The sequence below is a fragment of the Odocoileus virginianus genome, chromosome 23 (genome assembly GCF_023699985.2).
Source record: "Odocoileus virginianus isolate 20LAN1187 ecotype Illinois chromosome 23, Ovbor_1.2, whole genome shotgun sequence".
Lineage (NCBI taxonomy): Eukaryota > Metazoa > Chordata > Mammalia > Artiodactyla > Cervidae > Odocoileus > Odocoileus virginianus.
In genome coordinates, this window is record NC_069696.1 from 53,360,246 (window position 1) to 53,374,847 (window position 14,602).

The following is a 14,602-nucleotide window of genomic DNA, read 5'->3' on the forward strand; positions in this document are numbered from 1 at the left end:
ATGAAGCCATGCAAAAAAGCAGGAAAATGCAACCTATGATGAGTAGAAAAGTAAACAGAAACAGATCCAGAAGTGACACAAATAAATGACAGGCATAGTAGTCATGGATATTAATACAATTATAACTATATTCATAATGTTTAAGAATGTAGAGGAAAGACTGACCATGTTAAGTGGAGCATGGAAAATGTGGCAGAAATCCCAATTCAACATCCACTGTTGAAAAATACAATGTCTCAGATGAAAAATACATGGAATGGGATTAGTAGGTTAGATACTACAGGTGAGTAGATTTGTGAAGTTCAATACATAGCTGTAGCAATGGTCCAGTATGAAACACAGGGAGAAAAAAGGCAGATAAATAAATCATCAGTTTAAATAAATGAATCAGTGAGCTCTGGAACAACTTCAAAAGGCAGAAAAATAAATAAATCACCAATTTAAAAAAATAAATCAGTGAGCTGTAGTACATGTATAAGTTGGTATCCATGAAAGAGAGGAGAGAAATGTCTGTTTAGTTCTTTGGCCCATTTTTTGATTGGGTCATTTATTTTTCTGGAGTTGAGCTGGAGGAGTTGCTTGTATATTTTTGAGATTAATCCTTTGTCTGTTGCTTCGTTTGCTATTATTTTCTCCCAATCTGAGGGCTGTCTTTTCACCTTGCTTATAGTTTCCTTTGTTGTGCAAAAGCTTTTAAGTTTCATTAGGTCCCATTTGTTTATTTTTGCTTTTATTTCTAAAATTCTGGGATGTGGGTCATACAGGATCCTACAGATGGCTAACAAACACATGAAAAGATGCTCAACATCACTCATTATCAGAGAAATGCAAATCAAAACCACAATGAGGTACCATTACATGCCAGTCAGGATGGCTGCTATCCAAAAGTCTACAAGCAGTAAATGCTGGAGAGGGTGTGGAGAAAAGGGAACCCTCTTACACTGTTGGTGGGCATGCAAATTAGTACAGCCACTATGGAGAACAGTGTGGAGATTCCTTAAAAAGCTGGAAAGAGAACTGCCATATGACCCAGCAATCCCACTTCTGGGCATACACACCGAGGAAACCAGATCTGAAAGAGACACGTGCACCCCAATGTTCATCGCAGCACTGTTTATAATAGCCAGGACATGGAAGCAACCTAGATGCCCATCAGCAGACGAATGGATGAGGAAGCTGTGGTACATATACACCATGGAATATTACTCAGCCATTAAAAAGAATTCATTTGAATCAGTTCTAATGAGATGGATGAAACTGGAGCCCATTATACAGAGTGAAGTAAGCCAGAAAGATAAAGACCAATACAGTATACTAATGCATATATATGGAATTTAGAAAGATGGTAACGATAACCCTATATGCAAAACAGAAAAAGAGACTCAGATGTATAGAACAGACTTGTGGACTCTGGGAGAAGGCGAGGGTGGGATGTTTGAAGAGAACAGCATCGAAACATGTATATTATCTAGGGTGAAACAGATCACCAGCCCAGGTTGGGTGCATGAGACAAGTGCTCGGGCCTGGTGCACTGGGAAGACCCAGAGGGATTGGGTGGAGAGGGAGGTGGGAGGGGGGACCGGGATGGGGAATACATGTAACTCCATGGCTAATTCATTTCAGTGTATGACAAAAACTACTGCAATGATGTAAAGTAATTAGCCTCCAACTAATAAAAATAAATGGAAAAAAATAAAAAAGAAAAAGAAAAAAAAAAGAAAAAAAAAGATATAAGTAAAAAAATAAAAAAAAAAAAAAGAAAGAAAGAGAGGAGAGGAACAGAAAAGAATTTAAGGAATAATGGATGAAGTTTTTCTAAATTTGATTGTACTATAAATCCATAGATCCAACAAACCTTAAACAAACAAGTATAACAAACCTTAGACACATGAGCTGGGAGAAAACTGCCCCAGGGCACATCATAATCAAATAGTTTAACAACCAACAGCAAAGAGAGAAACTTAAAAGCAGCCAGAGGGGGACAAAAAAATAACAGTCTGTACAAAAGAACAGATACAAGAAAGGCAGCTTTTGTGCAGAAACAATGCAAGCCAAAAGATAGTTGAGCAGAATCCTGAAAGTACTGACAGGAAAAAAAAAAAAAAGTTAACCTAGACTTCTATACCCAGAAAAAATATCTTTCAAAAAAAAAAGAAGAAATAGACTTTTTCAGGCATGAAAAGGCAATCAGCAGACCTGCGCTACAGGACATTTTAAAAAGAAATCCTTCAGGCAGAAGGATATCTAGATCTATGTAGAGGAATGAAGGTCATCAAAAAGGGAAAATAGGTGGCTACGTGTAAAATACCTTTTTCTTATTTTTAAAATCTCTTTAAAAGATAATTGAGTTTTTACAGGAAAAGTATTAACAATATGTGGTGGAGTTTAAAATGCATGACAGCAGTGACACAGGTTGGGGGGAGGAAAGGGAGTACAGTATTACAAGTTTCTCTCACTGTTGGTGAGGAAGTAAATATACTTAAAGGTAGGCTGTGCTAAGTTAAAGATTATACTATAAACCCTAAGGCAATTACTATTTTTTAAAAAAGAGTTAAAACTAATAACAATGGAAATATAAAGGACCCTAAAATGTTCAATCTAATGGAAAATAGAAAAAGAAGGGGGACAGAATATAAAGCAAAAACCGAGATGGTAGATTAAACACGACGTGTATCACATTACATTGCAAAGGCACTCCAGTTAAAGGCACTCCAGTTAAAGGCAGAGATTATGAGACTGAATAAAAGTTCTTAGAAGACACAATCATGCTACTTATAAGAAATCCATTATAAATATTAAGATGTAAATAATTTAAAGGGAGAAGTGCGGAAAAAGATAAGTGTTGAGACTAATCAAAAGCTTCTCATAGTGGCTATATTATTACCAGACAAGGTAAATTTCAGATCAAAGACTATTGCCAGGGATAAAGAGGGACATTTCATGCTGATTAAGGAGCCAGTTCATCAAAAGAACATAACAACCCTAAATGTTTATGCACCTAATAAAAAGGCTTCAAAATGAATGTGGCAAAAACTGCAAGAAGGAATAGATAAACTGATCATTATAGTTGGAGATTTCAACAACTTTCTCACTGAATTGATATATAAGTAGAGAAAATCATGATATAACAAGTAGGGAAAAGAATATAGATGATTTGAATTACATTATCAACCAACTTGATGTAATTAACATTTATGTAACACTTCACCAACAACAGTAGAATATAAATCTTTTCAAAGGCATTTATCAAGGTAAGTCATATACTGGGTCATAAGACAGGTGCCAAGAAATATAAAAATATTCAAATAATACAAAGTTTATTCTCTGATCACAAAGGAATTACTTAGAAATCAATAATAGGAAGGTATCTGAAAAAATCCCCAAATATTTGGAAATTACACGTTTTTGAATAACCCATGGAATCTGCTAAATTATAAATGAAAATACAGCATAGAAAAATTTCTGAGCTGCAACTAAAGAAGCACTTAGGGGAAAAGGTCTCAAAACAATGATCTACAGTTCTATCAAGAAACTAGTAAAAGAAAATGAAACCCAAAGGAAGCAGAAGAAAGTAATAAAGATAAAAGCAAAAATAAGGGGATTCATTCCCTGGCGGTTCAGTGGTAAAGTATCCGCCTGCCAGTGCAGAAGGTATGGGTTGGATCCCTGATCTGGAAAGATCCCACATGCCTCGGAGACCTAAGCCCAACCACTACAACTATTGAGCCTGTGCGCTGCAGCTCCTAAAACCTGCCCAACCTGGAGCCCATGCTTCACAGCAAGAGAAGCCACGCCAAGTAGAGTGACCCCCGCTCACCACAGCTAGAGAAAAGCCCGAGCAGCACTGAAGCCCCAGCACAGCCAGAAATAAATTTAAAAAGATTTTTTTTAAAAAGCAAAAACGAAATAGAAAAACAGAGAAAATCATTGAAACCAAAAGCTCTTTTGAGAACATGAAGCTATCTAGGTTTTCAAAAACCATTAAATAACAGTTACAGTTATGATCCTAAAGCTTCTAGTTTTGGCAGATAAAAAAAAAACTAGACCAGAAACCATGAGAAATATCTAGTATTTGTATGTGTTTGGGTCCTTGCTCATGCCTGCCTGATTTGTTTTCTGAAAACATGAAAGGTCTTGTGTGCTACTGAAGGGAAATAATCTATGAAACCACTTGAAATGTACTACCTGTATTTTTACATAGGTATTTATACAAATATGTGTGTTCACATACCCCTCATCAGGAGTGCAGAACTTGTTGTAAGACCATCTTGCTTTCTTTGTTTTTCTAAACCCTATTCCCTATTTGGCTTCTCCTTTTTAAAAAATGCTATTTGGAGAAATCAGTCATTCATTTATTCATTCAACTTAATTATGAAATGCTACAATTTGCCAAAGACTGTGACACATGCTGGGGGACACAGCTGTTAACCAGACAAACAAGATCCTTGCCCACTGAGCAGAGTCTAATGTGGGATACAGACAAGTAAATAAGCAATTACAATGTGCTGGTGTAAAAATGCCATCATGGAAAGAACAAGTGCCAGAGGAATCCATCGAACGGGTAATCAGCTCGGACCTGAAATTTTCCTCAAACTAGCAGCTAAAAAGTTTTGGTTTTTTTTGTTTTTAATGTGATAACTAAGTTTCTTGAAGTATTATGATTCTACACAGGCAATACAATTTCAGGTATAAAACAGTAAGTAAATTATGAGTTTAAAATGGAAAGAATCCCTTGACTATTATATACCTAATATTACTCTGCTTCTTATTTTGTCCACACTGTGTTGGTACTCTGTTGAAATTTTTGAGTATAAATAAAACGCTATGTAAATACATAGAATGCCATTTTAAAACTAATTCTCAGTATTATTGAGAGTTTTTTGTAAGTATTCTAGAAAAGAAAGAACATATAGGTGATTCTAACCTGTTCAGAATTTTTTTAAAGATCTCTTTGTTTTCGTAGGGCATGAGAAATGGCAGATCCTAAGCCAAGAATCTAGATCCGTAGGCAAAGTCTGAGGCATTCCAGGCTTAGAGAAGTGAGGCAAGCCTGAGAAATGTGGATTCCAAAGATTGGGTAAGAAAGGGTACATGTTTCGTTCAAGAAGCTCAGATAGGTTTTGAAACTATAACTTTTGATTTTCACATTTGGAAATGTGTCAAGATATTATTATAAACTCCCATATTCTAGCTATAACATTGTACTTTGTAATTAGTTATACTGAAAAGCTGGAAACAATTTAGATGCCTAATGAGAGCAGCCTGGCTGAATAAATTATGTCATATTCACACAATGGAATGCTAAGCAGGTTTTTAAATTATGTGGCAGTGATTCTCAAATGTTATTGTGCTCCAAAATCACCTGGAAGGCTTGTTGAAACACAAATTGCTGGGCTCCATCTCCAGAGTTTTTGATTTGTCAATCTGGTGTAGGGCCCAAGAATTTGCATTTTGAACAAGTTCCTAGGTTGTTACTGATGATAGTGGTCTAGGAGGCCACACTTTGAGAACAACTGATGTAGAGTTATTTTTAATGATTTGGAAGAATGTTCACAAGGTATTGCTAAATTGAGCCAAAGTTTGTACATTATGTTCTGTATGTATACATATAGAAGTTCACATGGAGAAATATTATCAAGTTGGCATCCCTGGCTGTCTTCCAGGTGGATCAAATTGTAGGTTTTTAATGTTTTCTACACTTTGAGTGGCAGATTTTCCTGTAATAAGCATAGTTTAATCACTAAAACATAATCAAATTTCTTAGTTAAAAAGATAAGATCATGAGTGCAGTTGTGTCAACTCTTTGTAACCCCATGGACTGTAACTGGCCAGGCTCCTTTGTCCATGGAATTCTCCAGGCAAAATACTGGAGTGGGTAGCCATTCCCTTCTCCAGGGGATCTTCCCAACCCAGGGATAGAACCAGGGTCTCCTGCATTGCAGGCAGATTCTTTACCATCTGAATCAGCTGGGAAGCTAAGATCATGAAGTCCTGGCCAGTATCACTAACAAGCTGGAAACATCGAAATGGGCTGGATCCTCATCCCCCTCTGGCTTTTTAACGATGTCTTGTTAGGAGTGCATCTTCAGAAGCAATCACAGACAGAGGAACAGCGATGGCCCCTGTGTACACCCAGTTCCTGATGGGAAGAAAGACACAGAGGCTGATGTTATATGGAGAGCTTCTGCACTGTTCCTTCCTTCGTTTTAGTAGTGCCATACAGGCTTCTTCTGTGGATGTTTGAAGAAAAACTGGGTGGGACCCAAAAGGCGACCTGCCAGAAGTTTGAAGCATCTGGATTGGCACACTCTTTGTTTCCTGGTGCAGGGCAGATCCATTTCCCAGGGTATCAGATTAAGGCGTCTCCTTTCTGGAAAAAAAGATTTCATGGTTTAAATTCCCGTCCACTTTGTGTCTGTGGCACTCTGTCTCCTCTCCAGCACGTAGCCTCGGGGTCACAGTGCCCGTTCCCTGCTGATATCAGCGTGCCAGCTGGGGTGTCATGCACACCAAGCACAGAGCCACCATTCAGCGTCCACAGGCTGGCTTCAGGAAGCCACAGAGCCTCTGAGTTCCTGCAAACCTTGACAGATCTTCCTGTAGCCTGCATGTGCTGAACAATTCTCACGGGGAGGGAGAGGGAGGGAGCTAGGGTAAATGTCAAGGGTGAAAATGTGCCAGGAGCAGAGACAGCAAACAGTGGCCACCAATGTTGAGGAGAAGGATGGGTGGGTGACAGTGTAGTATGCAAAGACTTTTCAGTGGAACACATTACTTAGCATTGGTCACCCTTTTCCATGTCCTTGCACCACTGGTTAATAAATTGGGAGGTAGCCACGTCACTGATCTTATTTAGAGCAAGAGTTCTTCACAAGTGTCTAACAATGCCAGTGTTTGAGAGTCATGTGGAAAATAAACCCTATGTAAATCTCACAATGAAGTCACTGCTTTTTAAAAATTTTTAATCATTGGAAATATAAAATCATGTTCTGTTTAGTCTGTTGTTCAAAGAAAAAGACATTCATTCTTTTAAAAAAATATTTATTTACTTGGCTGTGGCTGGTCTTAGTTGCGGCACATATTGTGACGTGCAAGAACTTCAGTTGGGGCATGTGGGATCCTATTCCCTGATCAGGAAGGGAACCAGGCCCCGTGCGTTGGGAGCACGAGTCTTACCCACTGGACCACTAGGGAAGTCTCAAAATACATTTGTTCTATGTTGACTTTCAAATAGGTGACATATTATTTGTTGAAAAACTTTATGTTGCTTTCTGCCACCTTACATGTGAATGAAGGGGACAGACTTGTTTAAGACACAGGTTTCTTAAGTTTTGCAAGTTCAAAATTAGCTACATACTGGTTCATAATTCATTATTTATAACTATTGCTTTAATATAACTTACCTGTTCCCTTATGGTGCTGTGACATGAATTCTTTACGACCCTATAAAAGGAAGTTATTTGGAATTCTCACCTGTTATTTGAATGCTGAGAACAATGTTATAATTAATCAATTCAGTTACCAAAAATTTATTGAATAGCAGGCCTGTTCTGTGCCAGGCACTGTCCTGAGATACATCAGTGACTCCCCTCAAGAAGTTCACATTCCAGGGAACTGGAATTCCCTGGCAGTCCAGTGGTTAAGACTCCGCCCTACCACTGCAGGGGGCATGGGTTTGATCCCTGGTCAGGGAACTAAAATTCTGTATGCTTTGTGGAGCAGCCCCCCCCCCCCCCAAAAGTTTATATTCTATATTGGGAAGACTACTAGTAAAACATTAAACAACTATAATGTGCAGGTAATAATAGCACTAGGATAAAAAATAAAGCAGGGCCATTATAAGGATTTTGTATTTTATTCTGATAGAAATGGGAGGTCCCTGGGTGGGTGTGGATTTAAGCAAGGGACATGGCCCAATTTCTGTTAATGAAGAATCACTCTGGATGCTGGATGGAGAATTGGCTAAAGGACGCCTAGCGTCCATTGAACCTTGCCTTAAGTTATATTTCACTGAGTACAGTTCTGTACCAGTAGACCTGAAAATCTGATCCTACACAGTAGAGTCTTGTCTTTTCATACTTTCCATGCAAAATAGATTTGTAAAATGAAATTTTTCTATAAAGTATTCCTCGAGGAAATTTTTTTTTCCTGGGAAGTCACTTTTACACACATTCTAAATGAGATAAACTTTAAATGAGAGTTTATCCAAAGCTTACTTTTTAATTATTTCTTTCATACTACAGTCAGCTCTCTGTATCCACAGGCTTCATATCTGTGGATCTGGAGGACCAACTAAGGGACTTGAGCATTTGCAGAGTTTGGTATTGGGGCGGGGGCAGTGCTGGAACCAGTCCTCTTGAATACCAAGGGATGGCTGTATGTGGTTATCAAAATATTTCTGTTTTCTTGTAAATAGGGTTTTCACATTTTTCTTTTAAAGCCAAGAGATGCTTAAGAATTTTTCAAAGGAGCTTCCTGTTTCTTACTATATAAATCAATGAGATTAATTGAGGTTTGTCTGTTTTGTTTAACTGCATGATGAGGTGTAACACATCATGAGTGTTGAGGCAACTCATGCATGAGTGTTGCCTTCCTTCTAATAATGCTTCATGTTATGTTATATTTATATTCACTGTTTTCAACAGGCAGTGATTTCCTTCTCCACCAGTCTCTACTTCAAAGTAACAGGTCCACTAGAGAATTTTACACCACCCCACCCCAAGGCCCATGTTATTACCCCCGTATATGGTATAGACTCCTTCACATGCCCTTTTGAGCCTTCCTCCCTCTGGTTTTCCTCCCTCCCTCCTAACAACTTAAATTGCCTATAAAATCTATCGACAACCTAAACAAACAAAAAAAAATCATTACTTAATTATATTTTGCTTTTCACAAAAAGTGCTGTTAACTAACTCAATCAGGTTTATTACTTACTGCATTGGATTTAAATGCTGCTTCTGCTGCTAAGTTGCTTCAGTCGTGTCCGACTCTGTGCGACCCCGTAAACAGCAGCCCACAGGCTCCCCCCGTCCCTGGGATTCTCCAGGCAAGAACACTGGAGTGGGTTGCCATTTCCTTCTCCAATGAGTGAAAGTGAAAAGTGAAAGTGAAGTTGCTCAGTCGTGTCCGACTCCTAGCCACCCCATGGACTGCAGCCTACCACGCTCCTCCGTCCATGGGATTTTCCAGGCAAGTGTACTGGAGTAGGTTGCCATTGCCTTCCTCGGATTTAAATGACTTTTGACTAATTTCAGAAATCAGATCCATTCTCAAAGGGTTGTATATTTACTACCAGTAAAAATATTGTGGCTTCTCTGGTGGCTTAGATGGTAAAGAGTCTGCCTGCAATGAGGGGAGACCTGAGTCTGATCCCTGGGTTGGGAAGATCCCCTGGAGAAAGAAATGGCAACCCACTCCAGTATTCTTGTTTGGAAAATCCCATGGATGGAGGAGCCTGGAAGGCTACAATCCATGAGATCATAGAGAGTCAGACACAACTGAGTGACTTCACTTTCGGGCTTCCCTAGAAGTTCAGATGGCAAAGCATCTGCCTGCAATGCAGGAGACCTGAGTTCAGTCCCTGGGTTGGGAAGATTCCCTGGAGAAGGAAATGGCAACTCACTCCTACATTCTTGCCTGGAGAATTCCATGCACAGAGGAGCCTGGTGGGCTCTAGTCCATGGGGTTGCAGAGTTGAACATCATTGAGTGACTAACACACAAAAATATTCCAAATATATAAATGCCACAAGCTTGCCAGGCGGATCCAGAAAAGGAGGACCAAAAATATTTCTAGTGGAAGTGGCCTCAGTTAATAACTGATGAGCCTTTGAAAGGGTCATACCTCATTTAGAAATATAAGTGCCTGGATCTTTATTATTTTGCAGTCTCTCCCTAACTGGTCTTGCTTCTGTTCTTTACTCTTTGTAATCTACCCTCCTCACAAAAGTAAGTTCCCTGTTTTAGAAATGCAAATCAGATCACATCACTTCTCTGCCTATTACCTTCCAGTGGCTTCCCACTACGATTAGAATGACTCTACCGTGGCCTTTAAAGGGCACTCTATTCATAATCTGTCATACAACAGCTCTGTCCTCCTCTCCGAACACTGTCCCCTTGTCCCCTGGACCCTGGTCACACTGATCTTGTTGTTCTTCCTTGAATAAGCCAAGCTTGATTCTACTTAAAGGCCTTTAAACTGCTGTTCCTTCTGCCTGGAAAGCTCTTCTCCCAAGATCTTTGTATGGCTGCCTTTATCCCAAGAGTCGGGTTTCTGCTATTACTAAGTTTATACTTCTGCATCCAAACAGGCAGCACATCTGTTCCTTGGAATAATAGGGCAGCTCTTCCCCAGATGGGATCAAGGTCTGAAACCCTCTTACCTTATCATTTGTAGATGACAAAAGGTATAAAGCAAAGCAGGACTACACAGGGCCAAAGACTTCAGGGTTTGCACACAGTCCTGTATATGCACCGCGTTTTCTTTTTCTTTACAGGTTATTTTCAGAGCTTTGTCACCACCGAATGATGAGAACCCTTACAGTGCCAAGGTGCAGGAGCAGCTGAAGATCACCAACCTCCGTGTGCAGCTGCTGAAACGACAGTCTTGTCCCTGTCAGAGAAACCACCTGAATGCAAAGCCTCAGCATTTTACACACTATGCAGTCTATGACTTCATTGTTAAGGGCAGCTGCTTCTGTAACGGCCATGCTGACCAGTGCATACCTGTTGATGGCTTCAGACCTGTCAAGGCCCCAGGCGCATTCCACGTGGTATGTAAAACAAGTCCTTACTCAGGAAGAAAGCCCTTAGACAGTCTAAGTTCTCTTACCGTGAGTCCGTGCTTACATAGTGCTGCTTTCTTTCTCTGATGATTCACTCCTCCAACGCCATGGCCATCCCAGGATGTGCCTATTAACTTGTTTTTTTTTTTTTTAATCTTCCATTTTTGAATTATAAATAGTCCAGCATGATAACCAGGTTCCTTGGAAAACATTCATGCCAGATTTTAGTGCCGTGACCTTCATATATAAAATGTAAGGTGAGCAGTAGGAGAGGTTAGCATAATCATATTTGTGGCGTTATCACATAGAAACCAGCTTTGACAGTAAATGGGCACTATTGTTGAATAGATTTTAGAGTGTAAAAACCAAGAACCTTAGTTTAATTCCTGGTATCTTCTGCTTGCCAGCCAGTAGAACGGATAATTTTCCTCTCTTAAGAGTGGCCTCTCACCCTAAGGCAGATTTAAATGCCCTTTCCTCTAGGCTCACACTTCTCATTCTCTCACAGTTCTCATTGTGAACTTTTACTTATTTGCATCTCCCAGGAGGACAGACACTGTGTGATCTGTGTCTCCTCAGGATCTAGTGTGTTACCTGAGCCAGAAGAAGGTGTTCAGCAGGTATTTGGTTGAATGATAGCAACACAGGACTAGGGAGAGGATGTAAATTACTGTCACCGTTTGTCCTCACCTCATCTTCTTCCAAAAAGGGCACAGAGTGTCTCAGACAGCAAGTACCATGTTGGGATTCATGTGGAGGTATGGATGGAGAATAGGGAGATAGGAGAGCATTCTGAGTCTTTCTACATTTTCTTCTGATACTTCTAATCAAACCAAATCAAAAATAAATAAATTTAAAAGGCTCCAGATTATCCTTACTTTGTTACCTAAAGAGCTGACATACACATTTGTCTTTTTTTTTTTTTTTCCACATTTGTCTTTTTTCTGGATAGGGCCACCAGGGACCATGAACCAGTTAGCCAGCCTGATAATCTTGTTAGTTCGGCTGAGTTAGCGGGGTGCAGAGTGGCATTGGGGTAACTGAAATGATTAGGACAGCAGCCAGGAAGTAACAAGTATAGAAATAATGCTATTACTTCGAAGTGAAGCTGGGGCTCCCAAGTGGAAGAAAGTGCAATATTCATTCAACAAACATCTACTAGTTTCTACTCATTAATGGGGTTTTTGATTCAATATTGTTTCAAATAAATGATGAAATAATTTTTTATACCTAAGTTATTGGGTTCAGGTATTAGTCAAATAGAAAGTAACCTAGATATTCTAGAGACATGTCAGCCAACTGGACTGAAAACAAGTTTGTATAAGGTAAGATGTTAATAACTTTCTGCCATTATATTTAGGTGCATTAGTGAAAGGAGAGCCTGCAGGCTGCAATGTACTGAATGTTTGTGTCCCCACCCCCAAATTTTTCTGTTGAGCCCGTAGTCCCAGTGTGATGGTACATGGAGATGGAGCCTTTGGGACGTGATTAGATCACGAGAGTGGAGCCCTCATGAATGGGTCTAGTGCTCTGAAAAGGAGAGGCCAGACAGCTTGCTAGCTCTCCTTGTATCCTATGAGGACACAGCGAGTGGTCTGCGACCTAGAAGAAGGCTTTCTTCCAGTACCTGACCAGTACCTGACCAGGCTGACACCCGGATCTCAGACGTTCAGCCTTCAAAACTCTGAGAAGTAAATCTCTGTCCTTTATAATCCACCCAGTCTATAGTACTTTCTTCTAGCAGCGCAAACAGACGACAATACTGGCCTCTTGTTTCTTCAACTGTCTCTTGTAACCTGAGCCTTACAGGATAATTTCAGGGTAGAGTCCTGAGGATGGATACAAGCTTAGAGGCTTCCAAAACATGAGTGGCACAGAATAGGACATTTGATTTGTCTCATGACCTGTGAGACAACCTGAATGACTGATCAACCAAACTAAATTACCAGAATTCTCAAGAGCCTTATAAAGCATTCATGGGTATGCATTTAAAAGCAATAGCTTCTTTCTTTTTTTTTTTTTAAGTAAATCTTCTGAATATAAACTTTCAAGTTGGCAGATTATCTCTGCCAATCCTTTGCCAATTCTAGCAACACTTTCTAAGGCTGAGGAGAAAATCCCAGAAGTTTTTATTATATATTCTGGATATTTGCAAATACACTGTCCAGAGTGAGAGCCACTGAAAGCCACTGAGAGGGGTGTCTTGCATATGCTTCTCACTCAATAGCAGCAATTCCGTCACTGCCTCCTGTGCCTGGGACAAGCTGGTCAAGATATGAAGCCTGGTAAGCTGCAAACTGAAGACCAATCATACCACCCCCCCAGGCTACGTGACCATTGTGACTCTCCAGAGGGATCCCTCTGTGCTTCTGAGGACAAGGACAGCCAGGCCTAGCTGTGGCCCCTCAATAAAAGCAAGCATCTTTATATACTAGCTGGTAGGGACATCATCAGTTCCCAGTGCTTCAGCCTCAGCCGCTGCTGCCCCAGTGCCCCTGCAGGCCTCGATACCCAGATTTGAAGTGAGGTGTTATCGGTACCAGCAGCAAGGCAGAGCCACCCCGTGCCCCTTTCTGACATGGTCTGCTGATGGCAGAAGTCTTAAAATACAACCATTCTGTATAGTCTTCAGCCAGATGATCAAGGGCTTTGCCAGTGGTGATGGTAACAGGGGTGTCTGGGCCGTGCAACACTTCATTAAAGAGGGCATTGGTGTTTGTCTCTGCCAGTCCTGTGCGTACATGTGAGCATGTGGGAGCCTCCACTGTGGTTCTGCAGAGAGGCTGATGCGCCAAAAGGGTGAAATTGCTCTTGTAGATCTTGGTCCATCACATGTATTCTAGTGGGGTCCTGGTTGCCTTAATCCCTGAGACCAGCCCAGATTTGCAAAAAACAATGGTTGCAAGAAATGAAAGGCATGGCCAACTGTGTCATCAGTGCTCAGATTCAACTTGCCTCTAGCCTCAAGAAAGAGGGCTTCTCCCACAAAGGGCGGCACATGACCAAACTGGCAAGTTTCATTTCACAGGTCTAACACCCACCTAAGCAGGTGGAGTGGCCAACCAAGGAATTCTCCGTCTACATGACAGAATCAGCCACACCTCCGTGGCAGGGGACACAGGCAACTGGCTGCCTCTCTCATGACAGCCACCAGGTCATTCAGTGAGTTTCCTGATGAGAGAGAACAGAGAAAACCTTCTTGTCTTCAGCCTTGGAGCTTATGAGATTCACAAGGGGGATAAAGGAGGGTGGATGGTGGTAAGTGAATCATTTCTTTCAACCACAGTGCTAACACTCAGCAGTGTTTTTCAAAAAAGAACATATAGTGAAATGGGGGCAGAAACATTGGTGGCTTTGTGGCTCTAAATTCTTCCCCATCCTTATATTTACAGCCTTTCTCTAAGAATTTACATGTGTAAGAAAGTCAGAGCCTCCCAAAACCTGCCCATCACTCCACTGTAATATTGTGGAAGCTTTAAAGGAAGCACTGTATGGTGTTGGGGGTTCCTTTGTGGATCCGGCACGAGAAATAGCCCATATTAGAGGCTTCGTGAGAAGCCCTAGTTCTGACATTAATGGTCAGCCTGTTTGTCTTCCCATAGCTGAGGGGTTTTATCAATAGATCGTATTATAGAAATCATGTTCGATGAAAAACAGCGAGTCTGCCACCACTGGAGCAAGAAAATTTTCACTAAGGAAATGAGATCAATGTCACAGTTATTGTGAGGCTTAAAAACAGGCAGCCACTGCCTTCCATTCGGTAGCCACTATTTACATCACTATTGTTATCTCGCATTGTCTTTTCTACCACTTCTCTCA

At 40.5% G+C, this 14,602-nt stretch overlaps 1 protein-coding gene across 4 annotated transcripts in view; it reads left to right on the forward strand.

Moving 5' to 3' along the window:
• Positions 1–14,602, forward strand: part of NTN4 (netrin 4) — a 122,520-nt gene that overhangs the window by 38,618 nt on the left and 69,300 nt on the right. For 3 of the 4 annotated variants that reach the window (XM_020908707.2, XM_020908705.2, XM_020908706.2), the window contains exon 3: positions 10,496–10,771. The exons of the other annotated variant lie outside the window; for it this stretch is intronic. In XM_020908707.2, coding sequence (XP_020764366.1) covers positions 10,496–10,771 — 276 coding nt within the window. The remainder of the gene's footprint in view (positions 1–10,495; positions 10,772–14,602) is intronic. 4 annotated transcript variants of the gene reach the window in all.